The following is a 20,174-nucleotide window of genomic DNA, read 5'->3' as shown; positions in this document are numbered from 1 at the left end:
CGGCCAGGCAGAGACGCTCCTCACTTCTTCCCAGACGATAGGTGGCCGGGCAGAGGCGCCCCTCACTTCCCAGACAATGGGTGGCCGGGCAGAGGCGCTCCTCACTTCCCAGACGATGGGTGGCCGGGCAGAGGTGCTCCTCACTTCCCAGACGGGGCGGCCGGGCAGAGGCGCTCCTCACTTCCCAGACGGGGCGGCCGGGCCGAGGCGCTCCTCACTTCCCAGACGGGGCAGCCGGGCAGAGGCGCTTCTCACTTCTTCCCGGACGGGGCGGCCGGGCAGAGGCGCTCCTCACTTCCCAGACGGGGCGGCCGGGCAGAGGCGCTCCTCACTTCTTCCCGGACGGGGCGGCCGGGCAGAGGCGCTCCTCACTTCTTCCCGGACGGGGCGGCCGGGCAGAGGCGCTCCTCACTTCCCAGACGGGCGGCCGGGCAGAGGCGCTCCTCACTTCTTCCCAGACGGGCGGCCGGGCAGAGGCGCTCCTCACTTCCCAGACGGTGGGTGGCCGGGCAGAGGCGCTCCTCACTTCCCAGACGGTGGGTGGCCGGGCAGAGGCGCTCCTCACTTCCCAGACGGTGGGTGGCCGGGCAGAGGCGCTCCTCACTTCCCAGACGGTGGGTGGCCGGGCAGAGGCGCTCCTCACTTCCCAGACGGTGGGTGGCCGGGCAGAGGCGCTCCTCACTTCCCAGACGGTGGGTGGCCGGGCAGAGGCGCTCCTCACTTCCCAGACGGTGGGTGGCCGGGCAGAGGCGCTCCTCACTTCCCAGACGGTGGGTGGCCGGGCAGAGGCGCTCCTCACTTCCCAGACGGTGGGTGGCCGGGCAGAGGCGCTCCTCACTTCCCAGACGGTGGGTGGCCGGGCAGAGGCGCTCCTCACTTCCCAGACGGTGGGTGGCCGGGCAGAGGCGCTCCTCACTTCCCAGACGGGGCGGCCGGGCAGAGGCGCTCCTCACTTCCCAGACGGGGCGGCCGGGCAGAGGCGCTCCTCACTTCTTCCCGGACGGGGCGGCCGGGCAGAGGCGCTCCTCACTTCTTCCCGGACGGGGCGGCCGGGCAGAGGCGCTCCTCACTTCTTCCCGGATGGGGCGGCCGGGCAGAGGCGCTCCTCACTTATTCCCGGACGGGGCGGCCGGGCAGAGGCGGTCCTCACTTCCCAGACGGGGCGGCCGGGCAGAGGCGCTCCTCACTTCTTCCCGGACGGGGCGGCCGGGCAGAGGCGCTCCTCACTTCTTCCCGGACGGGGCGGCCGGGCAGAGGCGCTCCTCACTTCTTCCCGGACGGGGCGGCCGGGCAGAGGCGCTCCTCACTTCTTCCCGGATGGGGCGGCCGGGCAGAGGCGCTCCTCACTTCTTCCCGGACGGGGCGGCCGGGCAGAGGCGGTCCTCACTTCCCAGACGGGCGGCCGGGCAGAGGCGCTCCTCACTTCTTCCCGGACGGGGCGGCCGGGCAGAGGCGCTCCTCACTTCCCAGACGGTGGGTGGCCGGGCAGAGGCGCTCCTCACTTCCTAGACGGGGCGGCCGGGCAGAGGCGCTCCTCACTTCCCAGACGGTGGGTGGCCGGGCAGAGGCGCTCCTCACTTCCCAGACGGTGGGTGGCCGGGCAGAGGCGCTCCTCACTTCCCAGACGGGGCGGCCGGGCAGAGGCGCTCCTCACTTCCCAGACGATGGGTGGCCGGGCAGAGGCGCTCCTCACTTCCCAGACGATGGGTGGCCGGGCAGAGGCGCTCCTCACTTCCCAGACGGTGGGTGGCCGGGCAGAGGCGCTCCTCACTTCCCAGACGGTGGGTGGCCGGGCAGAGGCGCTCCTCACTTCCGAGACGGTGGGTGGCGGGCAGAGGCGCTCCTCACTTCCCAGACGGTGGGTGGCCGGGCAGAGGCGCTCCTCACTTCCCAGACGGTGGGTGGCCGGGCAGAGGCGCTCCTCACTTCCCAGACGGTGGGTGGCCGGGCAGAGGCGCTCCTCACTTCCCAGACGGGACGGCCGGGCAGAGGCGCTCCTCACTTCCCAGACGGGGCGGCCGGGCAGAGGTGCTCCTCACTTCCCAGACGGGGCGGCCGGGCAGAGGCGCTCCTCACTTCCCAGACGCGGCGGCCGGGCAGAGGCGCTCCTCATCTCCCAGACGATGGGTGGCCGGGCAGAGGTTCTCCTCACCTCCCAGACGGGGCAGCCGGGCAGAGGCGCTCCTCACTTCTTCCCGGACGGGGCGGCCGGGCAGAGGCGCTCCTCACTTCTTCCCGGACGGGGCGGCCGGGCGGAGGCGCTCCTCACTTCCCAGACGGGGCGGCCGGGCAGAGGTGCTCCTCACTTCCCAGACGGAGCGGCCGGGCAGAGGTACCCCTCACCTCTTCCCAGACGGGGCGGCCGGGCAGAGGCGCTCCTCACTTCTTCCCGGACGGGGCGGCCGGGCAGAGGCTCTCCTCACTTCTTCCCGGATGGGGCGGCCGGGCAGAGGCGCTCCTCACTTCTTCCCGGACGGGGCGGCCGGGCAGAGGCGCTCCCCACGTCCCAGACGGGGCGGTGGCCGGGCAGGGGCTCGGGAGGCTGAGGCGGCCAGAGCACTCGGCGTCAGGAGCTGGCGAGCAGCGTGGCCAACATGGCGACCGCGCGCCTGCAGCCGAACGAGAAAAAGCAGGCAGCGGTGGCGTGCGGCGGCAGTCCCAGGGAGTCCGCGGCGCGGGCAGCAGCGAGCTGAGTAGATTGCAGCCTGGGCCACAGAGGGAAAGAAAGAAAGAAAGAAAGAGAGGGAGGGAGGGAGGGAGGGAGGGAGGAGGGAGGGAGGGAGGAAGGAAGGAAGGAAGGAAGGAAGGAAGGAAGGAAGGAAGGAAGGAAGGAAGGAAGCCACATACTTTGTTTTTATATAGTTGTGATCATAATGCAGGTACCCTTTATATCCTGCTTTTACTTTTCATTTAATTTTACAGCTTAAGCACGTTTCCTGTTATTACACAACTTTATATTTCTGAAATTAAACACTTCTTAATGTAAAAGTAATATAAGCACGTTGTAAGAGATAAGGAAAACGTGGGTAAATTGAAAGAAAAGTTACCCATATTTTACCATTCACAGATAAACACTGTTAACATTTTGGTTTCTCCTATAATCTTATTGTTATGTGTATCTTTGTATATCTGTGCGTATGTTTGTTTTGTGTATGTCTAGGTTAACTCCGTGTATATGTGCATATAAACATAGACTACTTTAAATAACTTTAATGTTTTTATAAAAACAATGCATACTCATTATGAATAATTCCACTTCAAACAATTGCAAAAGATACAAAGAAGAAAGCAAAATATCACCCAAATCCTACCACCAAGAGAGAAATGCTGTTAATATGTTGGTGATGTTTCAAAATACCAGTACGCACATATGGATTACACATATGGGGTTCTTTATTTTTTTATTTATTTTTATTTATTTATTTATTTTGAGATGGAGTCTTGCTCTGTGACCCAGGCTGGAGTGCAGTGGCACAATCTCAGCTCACTGCAACCTCCGCCTCCTGAGTTCAAGCGATTCTTCTGCCTCAGCCTCCCAAGTAGCTGGGACTACAGGCGCGTGCCACCGCGCCTGGCCCATTTTTATATTTTTAGTAGAGACGGGGTTTCACTATGTTGCCCAGGCTGCCCTTGAACTCCTGGCCTCAAACAATGATCTTACCATATGGTATGTACAATTGCCTTCTTTTTTGTTTGTTTTTTGTTTTGTTTTTTTTTTGAGATGGACTCTCCCTCTTTTGCCCAAGCTGGAGTGAAATGGCGCGATCTCAGCTCACTGCAACCTCTGCCCCACTGGGTTCAAGCGATTCTCCTGCCTCCACCTCCTGAGTAGCTGGGATTACAGGTGCTCACCACCATGCCCGGCTAATGTTGTTTTTTTGTTTTTTTGAGATGGAGTCTTGCTGTCGCCTAGGCTGGAGTGCAGTGGTGCAACCTTGACTCACTGCAACCTCCACCCTCTGGGTTCAAGCAATTCTCTTGACTCAGCCTCCTGAGTAGCAGGGACTACAGGCTCCTGCCACCATGCCCAGTTACTTTTTGCATTTTTGATAGAGATAGGGTTTCAACATATTGGTCAGGCTGGTCTTGAATTCCTGACCTCAGGTGATCCACCCACCTCAGCCTCCCAAAGTGCTGGGATTACAGACATGAGCCACCGTGCCCGGCCAGTTTTGTATTTTTAGTAGAGATGGGGTTTCACCATGTTAGTCAGGCTGGTCTCAAACTCCTGACCTCAGGTAATCTACTCGCCTCAGCCTCCCAAAGTCCTGGGATTACAGGCGTGAGCCACCATTCCCTGCCTAATTTTTGTAGTAGTAGCGATGGGGTTTCGGCATGTTGGCCAGGCAGATCTCTAACTCCTGGTCTCAGGTAATTCACCCGCTTCTGCCTCCCAAAGTGCTAGGATTACAGGCGTGAGCCACCGCACCTGGCCATACAATTGCCTTCTATATGTTTTTTATTTAATATGACATTTGTATTTCCCCATGTTATTAAAAAATTCTTTATAAGCATTTTTAGTGACTGCATCATACTACATTTAATATTCCTCTAATGCTGAACATTTAATCTCCCCACCCCCCACTTTTTGGTGTTACAAATAACACTGCAGTGAACATCTCTGTAGAACACTTTATTACATTTCAGGTTATTTTCTGAGAACAGACTCTATATCCATCATTTTATTGGATGCACATTAAATGGTTCTGCTAGACTTACTTACCTTTTCACCTCTGATGCTTCTGTTCAGTATCAAAGAATGACCGTTCTCTCTTAACCATTATACCTCTTTTCTTTTTATTTATTTTTTTTTTTTTGAGACGGAGTCTTGCTCTGTCGCCCAAGCTGGAGTGCAGTGGCATGATCTTGGCTCACTGCAAGCTCCGCCTCCCGGGTTCACGCCAGTCTCCTGCCTCAGCCTCTCCGAGTAGCTGGGACTACAGGCGCCCGCCACTACGCCCAGCTAATTTTTTTGTATTTTTAGTAGAGACGGGGTTTCACTGTGGTCTCGATCTCCTGACCTCGTGATCCGCCTGCCTCGGCCTCCCAAAGTGCTGGGATTACAAGTGTGAGCCACCGCGCCCGGCCTATACCTCTTTTCTGATGTTAAAAATCTACATTCATTACAGAAAAGTTGGAAAATAGGCCGGGTGCTCACGCCTGTAATTCCAGCACTTTGGGAGGCTGAGGCAGGTGGATCACTTGAGGTCAGGAGTTTGAGACTAGCCTGACCAACATGGAGAAACCCCGTCTCTACTAAAAATACAAAATTAGCTGGGCATGGTGGCGCATGCCTGTAATCCCAGCTACTTCGGAGGCTGAGGCAGGAGAATCGCTTGAACCCCAGAGGCAGAGGTTGCAGTGAGCCAAGATCATGCCATTGCACTCCAGCCTGGGCAACAAGAGCAAAACTCCATCTCAAAAAGAAAAAAAAGAAAGGAAAAGTTGGAAAATAGTGAAACACACTCTACTCTCTGTGCTTTTGATCTTTTTTCCATGCTGTCACCTATGCGTTTGTTGTTGTTCTATAAAATTGAGGACATAAGAAGCAGATTGATGTGTAACTTGTTTTTCTTCTTTTTCTTTTTTTTTTTCTTTTATGAGACAGAATTTCACTCTTTTTGCCCAGGGTGGAGTGCAATGGCGCAATCTCGGCTTACTGCAGCCTCCGCCCACCGGGTTCAAGCAGTTCTCCTGCCTCAGCCTCCTGAGTAGCTGAGATTACAGTCATGCACTACCACACCCAGCTAATTTTGTATTTTTTTCAGTAGAGACTGAGTTTCACCATGTTGGCCAGGCTGGTCTCAGAACTCCTGAGTCAGATCATCTGCCTGCCTCAACCTCCCAAAGTGCTGGGATTACAGGCACGAGCCTGGCCTGTAACTTGCTTTTTTTGCACTCAACACCACAAACAGAATATTTTCTCATATTATAAAATATTCTACAACATGTACATTACTTTTTTTTTCTTTTTTTTTGAGACGGAGTTTCGCTCTTGTTGCCCAGGCTGGAGTGCAATGGCACGATCTTGGCTCACCGCAACCTCCGCCTCCCAGGTTCAAGCAATTCTCCTACCTCAGCCTCCCGAGTGGCTGGGATTACAGGCATGCACCACAACAAGTGGCTAATTTTTTTGTATTTTTAGTAGAGATGGGGTTTCTCCATGTTGAGGCTGGTCTCGAACTCCCGACCTCAGGTGATCTGCCCACCTTGGCCTCCCAAAGTGCTGGGATTACAGGCGTGAGCCACCACGCCCGGCATACGTTACTTTTTTAATGACTTGCTGAAACAAAATCAATGAGCAGAGAAATTGAAATTCCCTATACTAGAAAAACCACTGTGGGAAAGGCCAGCAAATTTCTTCTGGCTTGCCCAAAATCCTCAAAACTTCCCCAGTTGAAGTGATACAGGTATGGAAGAGCATCTGAGACAGATCATCTGTGAGTCCTGCTGAGCCCCATCCGTCCTCCACCACTGGCGGGGACTTCTGGGCCCCACATTTTTAAAGCAGTAGTTGCTAGGTTGACACCATTTCAGCCACATGGACTTGTTAGTGAGTCGTGGCATCCACTTTATGAGGCAGCAGTGCAGCCTAGAGTCAACATCAAGCCATATGTTGATGCACAAGAGGCTCACATGTATGCCTATACCAGGCTCTGATTAACTGAATTCATTGGCCAGAATCAGGGATGTTTTCTGAAGGTGAAAGTAAGAGCTATAGCCTTCAGGTCTTCTTGCCACACTCTGGCAGCCTGGCATAGCAAAGAGAGCACAGGCTTTAGGATCACAGACCTGACTTCACTCACTAGCTGGGTCACCTTGGGCAAGCCACTTCACTCATCTGAGCCTCAGTTTTTCTGAATAATGTGGCAAAGTGATACCTACCTCATTGGGGTAGTTCTGAGGACCAAAGGAGAAAATACATGTACAAAACACATCACTAAATTTTTTTTGTTTTTTTTTTGAGACGGAATTTCGCTCTTGTCACCCAGGCTGGAGTGCAATGGCACAATCTCGGCTCGCTGCAGCCTCCGCCTCCGAGGTTGAAGTGATTCTCCTACCTCAGCCTCCCAAGTAGCTGGGATTACAGGCACACACCACCATGCCCAGCTAATTTTTGTATTTTTAGGAGAGACAGGGTTTCACCATGTTGGCCAGGATGGTCTCAATCTCTTGACCTCGTGATCCGCCTGCCTTGGCCTCCTGAAGTGCTGGGATTACAGGTGTGAGCAAAACACATAACTAAATGTTAATGGTCCTCTTTTCTCTCTACTCAGCCTATAATATGCAATGTAGCCTAAAAGGCATCCCTAGTATGGTTACCTTTTCTGAATGACCTTGTGTGAGCTCCAGGAACTCAAGCCTCAATTTCTATATCTGTGCATTGGTTCCCAGCTCTGCAACTGTATTACTTTAAGGATGAGAATAAAACTCCCAAACTTCGTGTCCCACTTGCTATGAAGTTCTGGGAAATGCTGAGGTATCCCTTCAAGAGTACAAGTATGGGCCGGGCGCAGTGGCTCACGCCTGTAATCCCAGCACTTTGGGAGGCCGAGGCGGGCAGATCACGAGGTCAGGAGATCGAGACCATCCTGGCTAACACGGTGAAACCCCATCTCTACTAAAAATACAAAAAAATTAGCCGGGCGTGGTGGCGGGCGCCTGTAGTCCCAGCTACTCGGGATGCTGAGGCAGGAGAATGGCGTGAACCCGGGAGGCGGAGCTTGCAGTGAGCCAAGATCATGCCACTGCACTCCAGCCTGGGCGACAGAGCGAGACTCCATCTCAGAAAAAAAAAAAGAGTGCAAGTATGCATCTCTAGTCTATTGTAATTTGGCAACTTGATAGGAGAAGTTCAGAGCCTCCTAAGAATATGAGAAACATCAGGATTTGTGGGCTTAAAGTAGTTAAAGCTGCTGAATGAAATAGCCAGTCTTTGGGCTCCCTCAAATCTTCCCAGGTTTCCCAATTAGAGAATGCATTCACGTGTGTGATGCACACAGGCAGTGCCACATCTGCCAGTGGGATTAACTGGTGTCACAGCCCTTTCTATTCAGCATACTCAAAAGCCTGGCACCTTCTGGGTTTTTTCATTGTTTCTGTTTGAACTCTCTCACCGCAGCCCTGTCGAAACGCCTTACAAATCCTTTCCTTGTGGCCTCCACCTTAGCCTTGCACCAGAATAGAGAGATGATAGACCCAGACAAGTTCTGCAGCCTCTGCCATGCAACTTTCAACGACCCTGTCATGGCTCAACAACATTATGTGGGCAAGAAACACAGAAAACAAGAGACCAAGCTCAAACTAATGGCACGCTATGGGCGGCTGGCGGACCCTGCTGTCAGTGACTTTCCAGGTGAGGAGGCCTAGCTCACACCCAGAGCTGGACCAGGGTTTGGCCACTGGGGCTCCCTGGACCAGCCGACGTTGTGCTTTTCCTTCTTAGGTCTTGTAAGTAGGGTTTGCAAACTCAGATGCCTACAGAAGCCAGATGAGAAATTAAAATGAGAGCCAGGAAGGGGATATGGTCAGCTGAAGAGTGAATGCCATTCCTACTCCGCTGTTACCCTTTCAGGTTTTCATTTTTTTTTTTTTTTTCGAGACAAAGTCTTGCTCTGTCTCCCAGGTTGGAGTGCAGTGGCGCAATCTCGGCTCACTGCAAGCTCCGCCTCCCGGGCTCATGCCATCCTTCTGCCTCAGCCTCCTGAGTAGCTGGGACTATAGGCGCCTGCCACCATGCCCGGCTAATTTTTTTGTATTTTTAGTAGAGACAGGGTTTCACCGTGTTAGCCAGGAGGGTCTCGATCTCTTGACCTCGTGATCCACCCGCCTCGGCCTCCCAAAGTGCTGGGATTACAGGTGTGAGCCACCGCGCCTGGTCCCTCTGATTTTTAAATGTGTAACTAAATTTAAAAATTTTCAAGCCCAGCCAGGCATGGTGGCTTATGCTGTAATCCAAACACTTTGGGATGCCACGATAGGAGGATCACTTGAGCCCAAGAGTTCAAGACCAGCCTGGCCAACATGGTGAGATCCCATCTCTACTAAAAATTTTAAATATTAGCTGGGCATGGTGGTGCATGTCTGTAGTCCCAGCACCTTGGGAAAGCTGAGGTGGGAGGATAACTTGAGCCCAGGAGGTCAAGGCTAAAGTGAGATATGATTGTGCCACTGCATTCCAACCTGAGTGAGAGCGAGAACATGTATCAAAAAAACAATTTTTTTTTTCTTTGAGACAGAGTCTCACTCTGTCTCCCAGGCTGGAGTACAGTGACACCATCTCACCTCACTGCAACGTCTGCCTCCTGTGTTCAAGTGATTCTTATGCCTCAGCCTCCTGAGTAGCTGGGATTACAGTTATGTGCCACCCCACATGGCTAATTTCCGGCTAACTTTTTTTGTATTTTTAGTAGAGACAAGAGTTTCACCATGTTGGCCAGGTTGGTCTCGAACTCCTGACCTCAAGTGATCCACCCGCCATGGCCTCCCAAAGTGATGGGATTAGAGGCATTAGCCACTGTGCCCAGCCAAAAAAAAAGGACTGTTTTTATAGCCTATGTAAGTCAGACCTGTCTGCAAGCCAGATTTGGGCCAAGGACCCTTAGCGGATTAGATCAGAATCTCATATTCTGATAGTTCTTACTTTATACCTCCACAAAGGTGAACCCCCTGCGAGAGAAAAGGTTGCTTCCTATCAGCAGAATTTAGACCCCTACATTAAAGTTTTGCCTCCCCCATTCTTTGGTTGTGGTTATATTAAGGAGATACTGGTACCAAGAAAAACTACTAAAACTATACGTACACATGGTCCCCAACTTCCTATGGTTCAGCTTTATGGTTTTTTTCAACTTTACGATAGTGTGAAAGCAACAGATGTTGAATAGAAACTGTACTTCTCTTGCACTGCTAGGCAGCAATTGGTAATAGGTTTATCCAGATGTAACCCCATTGCAAGTCAAGGAACATCTGTAGAGCGAGAGAAAGCATGGAAATCTCCTGACTTGCAGGATCCATTCACCACTCGTTGGTAAAGGATGAATTCCTTGTTTTTACCTTTTTTTTTTTTTAAGAGGGTCTCTTGCCGGGTGCAGTGGCTCACGCCTGTAATCCCAACACTTTGGGAGGCCAAGGCAGGTGGATCATGAGGTCAAGAGAGCCAGACCATCCTGGCCAATATGGTGAAACCCCGTCTCTACTAAAAATACAAAAATTAGCTGGACGTGGTGGCACGCGCCTATAGTCCCAGCTACTCAGGAGGCTGAGGCAGGAGAATCACTTGAACCTGGGAGGTGGAGGTTGCAGTGATCCAAGATCGTGCCACTGCACTCCAGCCTGGCAACAGAGCAAGACTCCATCTCAAAAAAAAAAAAAAAAAAAAAAAAAAAACAAAAAACAGGGTCTCTGTATGTTGCCTAAACTGGTCATGAACTCTTAGGCTCCAGTCATCCTCCTACCTTGGCCGCCCAGAGTGCTGTGATTACAGGCATGAGCCGTTAAACCCAGCCTGCTTTTATCAAGTATGCATTTAAGTCTTGCCCAAAATATTTGTGTATTTTGGTACTTTTAATGCTGTTTTAAAATGAACATTCCTTAAAGTTGACTGGACCATTTCTAATACATTAAGGGTAATTAAAAAAAGACCTGGAAGAAATTCAGTTTTCATGAATATTATACTGTTAAGAGAGGGAAAAAAATATCTACCTTGATGATAGTTTTTCTTACATGTGTTCTTGTTTGCTATGAATTCATTGGGAGAAAATATTTGCTGCCTTTTTACTGTACATTCCAATTGTATGCTTTAAACATTTCAAAATCTATACATATTTTAACATTTTGTGACATACTAACATGTTTTTAGAATATTCTAGTCCATGCCTAATCCATAGGGGATACGTTTCAAAACCCCCCATGGATGCCTGAAATGGTGGATAATACAAAACCCTCTATATACTGTGTTTTTCTCTCTGAGAACCAACATGGCTAAGGCACTAATGAGCAGATAGCGTATACAGTGTGGTAAACAAAGGGATGATTGACATCCTAAACAGGGCAGAATGGGATAGCTTAAGATTTCATCATGCTACTCAGAATAGCCAGCACTTTAAAAACTTAGGAATTGTTTATTTCTGGAATTTTTTTTTTTTTTTTTTTGAGATAGGGTCTTCTCTGTCACACAGGCTGGAGTGCAGTGCACAATTATGGCTCATTGCAGTCGTGACCTCCCGGACTTAAGCATTCCTCCCACTTCAGCCTCCCAAATTGCTTAACCACAGGCGTGTGCCACCACACCTGGCTACTTTTTTATTTTTTGTAGAGCTAGAGTCTCGCCATGTTGCCCAGGCTGGTCTTGAACTCCTGGGCTCAAGTGATCCACCCACCTCGGGCCTCCCAAAGTGCTGGGATTACAGACATGAGCCACCATGATCTGGCTATTTTTTATTTTTTTATTTTTTTATTTTTCTTTTTTGAGATGGACTTTCGCTCTTGTTACCCAGGCTGGAGTGCAGCGGTGCCATCTCAGCTCACTGGAACCTCCACCTTCCAGTTTCAAGCAATTCTCCTGCCTCAGCCTCCCAAGTACCTGGGATTACAGGTGCCCACCACCATGTCCGGCTAATTTTTTTTTTATTTTTAGTAGAGACAGGGTTTCACCATGTTGGCCAGGCTGGTCTTGAACTCCTGACCTTGTGATCCACACAGCTCAGCCTCCCAAAGTGCTGGGATTACAGGCGTGAGCCACCGTGCCTGGCTGGCATTTTTTATTTCATATTTTTGGACTGCAGTTGACCACAGATAACTGAAACCATAGAAAGCAAATCTGCAGATGGTAGGTGGGGTGTGGTGGTGGGGCTACTGTAATGATTGCATAGTATAATCTATTACTCCAGAACAGAAACACCTCAAGTGAACTTAACTAATTCAATTTACTTAGATTTCTGGGTAAAAACTGGTTCTATAAATTAAGAAGTAGTGGGTTCGGCCGGGCGCGGTGGCTCACGCTTATAATCCCAGCACTTTGGGAGGCCGAGGCGGGCGGATCCCGAGGTCAGGAGATCGAGACCACGGTGAAACCCCGTCTCTACTAAAAATACAAAAAAATTAGCCGGGCATGGTGGCGGGCGCCTGTAGTCCCAGCTACTCGGAGAGGCTGAGGCAGGAGAATGGCGTGAACCCGGGAGGCGGAGCTTGCAGTGAGCCGAGATTGCGCCACTGCACTCCAGCCTGGGCGACAGAGCGAGACTCCGTCTCAAAAAAAAAAAAAAAGAAATAGTAGGTTCTTTATGGTAAAGATACCTTTCTGAAAAGTAAAAAATTGTATTGAAATTTTACTAATATGTGGATTTTGCTACATATTACTATTATATATTACATTTACAAATATGTAGATTTTTATTTTATTTTATTTTATTTTTTGAGACAGAGTCTCACTCTATCACCCAGGCTGGAGTGCAATGGTGCAGTCTTGGCTCACTGCGACCTCTACGTTCAAGCGATTCTCCTGCCTCAGCCTCCCGAGTAGCTGGGATTATAGACACCCACCACCAAACCCGGCTAATTTTGGTATTTTTAGTAGAGACAGGGTTTCATCATGTTAGCCAGGCTGGTCTCAAACTCCTGACCTCAGGTGATCCACCTGCCTCGGCCTCCCAAAGTGCTGGGATTACAGGCGCGAACCCACCACACTCGGCCCTAATATGTAGATTTTTTTGAGACTTCATATAGCTACCTCTGAAATTTTGGGCACTAAAAGAACTTGAGAAAGTTACTTCATAAATGTGTGGAAACTGGAAATTGACTCTATATCTTTGGTAATAAAGGGGTAATGTCAATATTTTCAACATCCTGGTGTCCAGTCTAGAAAGACTTGGTAGGAGAAAAATATTAGGCTTTTCCAAAGGTTCTGTTTCTGTTTTCTTAACATAAATTTGGCCTTGTTGAGTCCTTTTTAATTTGAACCACCGAAGTATCTCCCCCTGCCTCAGGAATAACTTACTGATTAAAATCGAAAACTAGGGCCAGGCACAGTGGCTCACGCCTGTAATCCCAGCACTTTAGGAGGCCAAGATAGGTGGATCACTTGAGGTCGGGAGTTTGAGACCAGCCTGGCCAAGATGGCAAAACCCCATCTCTACTAAAAATACAAAAATTGGCTGGGTGCGGTGGCTCACACCTGTAATCCCAGCACTTTGAGAGGCCGAGGCAGGCAGATCACCTGAGGTCGGGAGCTGGAGACCAGTCTGACCAACATGGAGAAACCCCGTCTCTATTAAAAATACAAAAATTAGCCAGGCATGGTGGCATGTGCCCGTTAATCCCAGCTACTCTGAAGGCTGAAGCACGAGAATCACTTGAACCCAGGAGGAGGAGGTTGCAGTGAGCCGAGATCGTGCCACTGCACTCCAGCCTGGGCAAAAAAGCCAGACTCCATCTCAAAAAAAAAAAAAAAAATTAGCTGGGCGTGGTGGCATGTGCTTGTAGTCCCAGCTACTCAGGAGGCTGAGTCAGGAGAATCTCTTGAACCTGGTTGCAGTGAGCTGAGATCACACCACTGCACTGGGCAACAGAGCAAGACTCCATCTCAAAAAAAAAAAATCTAAAAAGAATCGAAAAAGTCAGGAAACAACAGGTGCTGGAGAGGATGTGGAGAAATAGGAACACTTTTACACTGTTGGTGGGACTGTAAACTAGTTCAACCATTGTGGAAGACAGTGTGGCGATTCCTCAAGGATCTAGAACTAGAAATACCATTTGACCCAGCCATCCCATTACTGGGTATATACCCAAAGGATTGTAAATCATGCTGCTATAAAGACACATGTATGTTTACAGCGGCACTATTCACAATAGCAAAGACTTGGAACCAACCCAAATGTCCAACAACGATAGACTGGATTAAGAAAATGTGGCACATATACACCATGGAATACTATGCAGCCATAAAAAAGGATGAGTTCATGTCCTTTGTAGGGACATGGATGAAGCTGGAAACCATCATTCTGAGCAAACTATCGCAAGGACAGAAAACCAAACACTGCATGTTCTCACTCACAGGTGGGAATTGAACAATGAGAACATTTGGATACAGAGTGGGGAACATCACACACCCAGGCCTGTCGTGGGGTTGGGGGAGGGGGGAGGGATAGCATTAGGAGATATACCTAATGTAAATGACTAGTTAATGGGTGCAGCATACCAACATGGTACATGTATACGTATGTAACAAACCTGCACGTTGTGCACATGTACCCTAGAACTTAAAGTATAATAAAATAAATAATAAAAATAAAAATTATTACTGAATGGAATATTCATTTTATGCTAGTTATTTCGAGTTTTTAAATACATAGAGGAACGTATTATAGAAAGACCTCTGTGGCTGGGTGTGATGGCTCACGCCTGTAATCTCAGCACTTTGGGAGGCCGAGGCGGGTGGATCACCTGAGGTCAGGAGTTCGAGACCAGCCTGGCCAACCTGGTGAAACCCGAAACCCCGTCTCCACTAAAAATACAAAAAATTAACCGGGTGTGGTGGTGGGCGCCTGTAATCCCAGCAGGAGAATCACTTGAACCCGGGAGGCGGAGGTTGCAGTGAACTGAGATCGCACCATTGCACTCCACCCTGGGTGACAAGAGTGAAACTCTGTCTCAAAAAAAAAAAAAGACCTATGTCTCTTTTTCAAGTTTTGTTTTTTCTCTTTTTTTTGGTCCTTATGTAGAACAAATAAAGACTCTAAAACTAAGTTGTATATTATCAATTAGAGATGCAGGTGGCAATCAAGCCAAATAACATGACTTTAAAATCCGGTGTTCTCAGCCGGGCGCAGTGGCTCACACCTGTAATCCCAGCACTTTGGGAGGCTGAGGTGGGTGGATCATTTGAGGTTAGGAGTTCAACACCAGCCTGGTCAACATGGCAAAACCCTGTCTCTACTAAAAATACAAAAAAATTAGCCGGGCGTGGTGGCATGCATCTGTAATCCCAGCTACTCAGGATGCTGAGGCAGGAGAATCGCTTGAGCCTGGGAGGCGGAGATTGTGGTGAGCCAAGATTGTGCCACTGCACTCCAGTCTGGGCGACGGGGTGAGACCCTGTCTCAAAAAAAAAAAGAAAAATCAGGTGTTCTACACCTTCACTCTGAGGTCATAGATTTTCTTATTTATTTATTTATTTATTTATTGAGACAGAGTTTCGCTCTTATTTCCCAGGCTGGAGTGCAATGGCGCGATCTCGGCTTACCGCAACCTCCACCTCCTGGGTTCAAGCAATTCTTCTGCCTCAGCCTCCCGAGTAGCTGGGATTATAGGCATGCGCCACCACGGCTGGCTAATTTTGTATTTTTAGTAGAGATGGAGTTTCACCATGTTGGCCATGCTGGTCTCAGACTCCTGACCTCAGGTGATGTGGCCGCCTCGGCCTACCAAATTGCTGGGATTACAGGCATGAGCCACCATGCCCAGCCTGAGGTCATAGATTTTCAAGAGGACTTGGATTTGAAGAATATCGATAGTTTTTTTATTAAAAAGAAAAAAAAATAGCTGGGCGCAGTGGCTCACGCCTGTAATCCCAGCACTTTGGGAGGCTGAGGCAGGTGGATCACCTGAGGTCAGAAGTTCGACACCAGCCTCAACATGGAGAAACCCCGTCTCTACTAAAAATACAAAATTAGCCAGGCGTAGTGGTGCATGCCTGTAATCTCAGCTACTTGGGAGGCTGAGGCAGGAGAATTGCTTGAACCTGGGAGGCGGAGGTTGCAGTGAGGCGAGATCTTGCCATTGCACTCCAGCCTGGGCAACAAAAGCGAAACTCTGTCTCAAAAAAATAAAATAAAATAACTAGGCAGAGAGGCAGGGGTATTAGATCCCCTTTTGATAGGAATATATACATTATAATTTTAATCTCCACACATTCCTATAAATAGATATGATGTCGACCACTTTACAAATAAAGAGGTTGAGACCCAGAGTGAATGGTTCAAGCTCATACAGCTGATAAGACCTTGATGTTAATAAATGTTGATATCACTATGGGTCTTTAGCTCTGTGTGGCTGCAAACCTTACACTCCTTCCACGTGCCTCCAGCTCTCAGCATACTTGGCAGGAGGCTCTCCAAGTGTAGGATGTCTAGCAGAGGCACTGAGCCCCACTCTGTCCCCCTTCTTACAGAGGTGGGCTGTTGACCTAGAATATGCAGGCAATGACTTCAGCTAACAAGGATTCTACCTTAGCAAAGAATTTAGGTGTTTGTTTTTGTAGAGACAGGGTTTCACCATGTTGGCTAGGCTGGTCTGGAACTCCTGGCCTCAAGTGATCCACCCGCCTCGCCCTCCCAAAGTGCTGGGATTACAGGCATGAGCCACCGTGCCCGGTCTATTTAGGTTTGTTAACAGCTTGACTTCTCCCTGCTGGCTTCGTTCAAGGCCATTCATTCATTTAGTTCATTCATTTAGTCAAGTCATCTAACACTAACTGATAGGTGTTATAGTCCAGGGCTTGGGCGAGGTGCTCTCACATTTAATTACCTGATGTAATCCTGACAATAACTGTTGAACAACTTTGATTATCCCCATTTTACAGATGAGGATATTAAAACCAGAAAGGTGAAGTGATTGCCCAGGGTTCCACATTAAAGAGTGGCAGAGCCAGAGCCCACATTGAAACCCAATGTAGTTCTGTGTTGGATCCAGAGAATAGTTCCTGAGGGTCCCTGACAAGTGTCTCATGGCAAGTATGGATCTACTGTAAGATTACCCAGGGTATCCAAATCCCACTGGGGGCAAATGCATCATCTACCACGCAGATCAAATAAGCCTTAGAGTGGTTTTATACTCCAGGCTTGTGTTTCTCTCATATTTACCCTAGAAGGTCAGAACTAAAACCTACATAGCATTCAGGCAAATCCTTCTTGCCCCCAGAGCATTGAATGTCCCCTCCAGGTTACTGAAATCCTCCTCTGCTTTACCCCATTACTTTCCCTAATTTGGGTCTTGTCTCCCACTCAGTAGAGCTGCTTTCTGAGCCTCATGCTGGTCCCCCAGTTTCTTCAGCTTTTATATACAGGACAAGTTTTCGGGTCTTACTAAATTCATATATAGTCAATAAGTATTTACTGGACTTTTACCTAATATGTGCCAGGCATTGTGGTATATATGTAGTAAATAAAACAGGTATTGTCTGTTTTCTTATGGAGCTTACAGTCTAGCAGAGAAGACAGGCATTGAGCAAATAGTTACAACTGTGACAAACTTTAGAAAAAAAGACAAATGCAAGACTGTGGGCACATAAAATGAGAGGAGATAAGATGGGGGAGCAGGGATCAAGAAAGGCACCCAGAGGGCAAGTAGGATAGTATGGGACATAGTGATGCAGAGGAAATGAGCAGGTGTCCACGCATAACTTTGTGGGTCATGTTAGGGAGGTGGGCCTTTACCCTAAGAGCACTGGGAAGCCGCTGCCAGTTTGAGCTTTATGGGCAGATCATCCTGGTTCCAATGTGAAGAGGTTTGGAGCCTGGGCAACATGGCAAAACCCCATCTCTACAAAAAAAAGAAAATACAAAAATTACCCAGGTGTGGCCGGGCACGGTGGCTCACACCTGTAATCCCAGCACTTGAGGAGGTCCAGGTGGGTGGATCACGAGGTCAGGAGTTCAAGACCAGCCTGGCCAACATGGTGAAACCCCATCTCTACTAAAAATAAAAAAATTAGCTGGGCATGGTGGTGCGCGCCTGTAATCCCAGCTACTCAGGAGGCTGAGGCAGGAGAATCCCTCGAACCCGGATGGCAGAGGTTGCAATGAGCCGAGATCGTGCCACTGCACTCCAGCCTGGCCACAGAGCGAGACTCCGTCTCAAAAAAAAAAAAAAAAAAAAAGAAAGAAAGAAAAGCTAAGGATCAGAAGAAAGGAAGGGATCTAACTAAGATCACCTGAAAGCAGAACCAGCAGTTCAGTTCCCTCTTCTGGCTCCTCACTCACTACCAGACCATGTGGGAAAAGCCACTTTGTCATTGGAGCAGCCCTGGTAAAGTGAGACAGGGTCTGTGATTCCCAGGGTAGAAAGACAGATTGATTTTCATAACCAGCATTCTCATTAATTACTGTTACTGCAAGCCCTAGGAGAGTGGCACCTTCCCAGAGATCTCTCAGTGAAGGGCATCCTTAATGAGGCCACTTAGCACAGTCAAGGTAGAAAAGACAGACCAAATGTCACCTCTTTGTTCTGTCATTCTTTTATCACTCAGCAGACAGCTAGTCTGGGCCAGGCTCTATGCTGGGACGAGGGACACAGGAATGAGGATCTTCCCAACCCCAGGAAGCACATAGGCACACAGTCTGTGCCTCCTGAGCACTGTGGCCTCTGGGTTCTCATCAGGGCCAGCAACCTCACCTCGCCTCACCTGTCCATCCTTAGAAGGGCATTTGTACACTCTGAAAAGCATCGGTCTTCAGGTTCCTTCTTTCTGGATTACTAAGATCTTGATTTTGATGTGTTTCAGCTGGAAAGGGCTACCCCTGCAAAACATGTAAGATAGTGCTGAACTCCATAGAACAGTACCAAGCTCATGTCAGCGGCTTCAAACACAAGAACCAGTAAGTAACCATTTTTTGAAATTCTAGGATCCATAGCAGGAGCTCAGGACTTCTGCATCAGAACAAAGCCAGGTAGTTCTCGGCTGAAATGGAATCCTGGCAGCCTTTTTTCAGTGAACAGAAGATGAATCATGTAACAGGAACAAGTGTCTCCTCTATACGTATTTCTCCACCAGCTTCTGCCCAGCCTTTGGACCTGTTGGGCTGAAGGGTTTAATAGAGAAGCATACATGATTTCCTTGGTGGAACCCTAAGAGCACCTGGCTTTCCTAGTCTGTAGCACTCTGACTGGGGAAGTGCTTTTCCACTGGCCTGGAGACCCTCTCCTTTGCTGGCAGGAGTTCCCTCTGTAGGTCATTATCAAATATGACCAGGCCCTCTCATTCATTAATCAAATATATATTGAGCATCTTCTGAATGGTGGCTGAGACAGACCCAGTCTCTGCTCTCCTGACCTTACAGCCTGGTGGGAGGAAACAGACTAAGCAAGTAAACAACCAATAATCACAGGTTGTGATAAGGGTTTTGAAGGAACCAGGTGAACAGAGAGTTACCTGTTCATGGTAATCTTGGAAGTGACTAACATTCATTGAGCCCCTCTTCTGTTGCAGGCCATATGTCGAGCAGATTTTCTCAGATAATCCTTCCAACCCTGAGAGGAAGAGATAATTATTCCCATTTTATACATATAGACAACCAGCATTCAAAGTGGTGATGTGAATGAAGCAAGGTCATGATTCAAACTGAAGCCTCTCTGGCTCACAGCATGCTCTTCCCAAGGCGTCAGGCTCAGAAGTAGGCTATGGCACCATTGATATGAAGAGGATAGGGCCTGGCCTGGCGGGCCCACATGGTCTGTCCCTTCCTCTCCAAAGGGAAATGTGTGGTATGAGCAGTGTGCCACAACATAACGTTTTTGTTTTTTTTTTTTAGTAGAGATGGGGTTTCACCATATTGGCCAGGCTGGTCTCAAACTCCTGAGCTCAAGTGATCCCCCCGCCCCGCGCTTCGGCCTCCCAGAGTGCTGGGATTACAGGCATGAGCCACTGCACCTGGCCCCAGCATAACCTTCTGAGATGGGTAGAAGAATTCCCATTTTACAGACAAGGAAACTGAGTTTCAGGCAGGCAAGCTGCTGAAATGATTGCTTTGACTTTGGTCATTGATTTTGCTTTGCTCATTGAGCTGAATGATTTAAAGGTGGTAGAAACACAGAGTATTGGTGTAAAAAATGTCCTTAGTTCTCTCTGCTCTGTCTGGAGTCTCCTCTCTCACACGGTAGCAGATCATCCTCTTCACCTGTGAATATGTTTTTTACTTTGGGGGACTCTTAGGTATAGACTTGAGACAAGCCCCAGCAACTCAGCCCCACAGTATTTCAGCATACATACCTCCCTTGCAGCCTGGCTGATGACAGTTACAATAGACAACCTGAAGCCAACCAGAGCCCCGCCTTGGGGCTACCCACACCTGAAATTGCCAGTGTTGTTCACTGTTCTCTTGCTAAACTTTCCAGCAGTGTGACCTTGGGCAAGTCAATAAGTCTGTAATTCTCCCAACATGAGCAATGTAGTGAGACCCCAT

At 49.2% G+C, this 20,174-nt stretch overlaps 1 protein-coding gene across 6 annotated transcripts in view; it reads left to right on the top strand.

The window, feature by feature from the left end:
• Nucleotides 1-20,174, top strand: part of ZNF346 (zinc finger protein 346) — a 65,811-nt gene that overhangs the window by 27,035 nt on the left and 18,602 nt on the right. For 3 of the 6 annotated variants that reach the window (XM_030808474.1, XM_012505048.2, XM_012505051.2), the window contains 2 exons: nucleotides 8,123-8,356; nucleotides 18,497-18,590. The exons of 1 other annotated variant lie outside the window; for it this stretch is intronic. In XM_030808474.1, coding sequence (XP_030664334.1) covers nucleotides 8,123-8,356; nucleotides 18,497-18,590 — 328 coding nt within the window. Of the gene's footprint in view, nucleotides 1-8,122; nucleotides 8,357-16,576; nucleotides 17,566-18,496; nucleotides 18,591-20,174 lie in introns of those variants that run through there. 2 more of the 6 variants (XM_003280499.4, XM_030808475.1) reach the window with 2 other exon arrangements.

The sequence above is a fragment of the Nomascus leucogenys genome, unplaced genomic scaffold, assembly GCF_006542625.1.
Source record: "Nomascus leucogenys isolate Asia unplaced genomic scaffold, Asia_NLE_v1 Super-Scaffold_3019, whole genome shotgun sequence".
In the NCBI taxonomy this organism is placed as follows: domain Eukaryota; kingdom Metazoa; phylum Chordata; class Mammalia; order Primates; family Hylobatidae; genus Nomascus; species Nomascus leucogenys.
The sequence above is the reverse complement of the archived record's forward strand: the minus strand, read 5'-3'. Positions and strand labels throughout refer to the sequence as shown.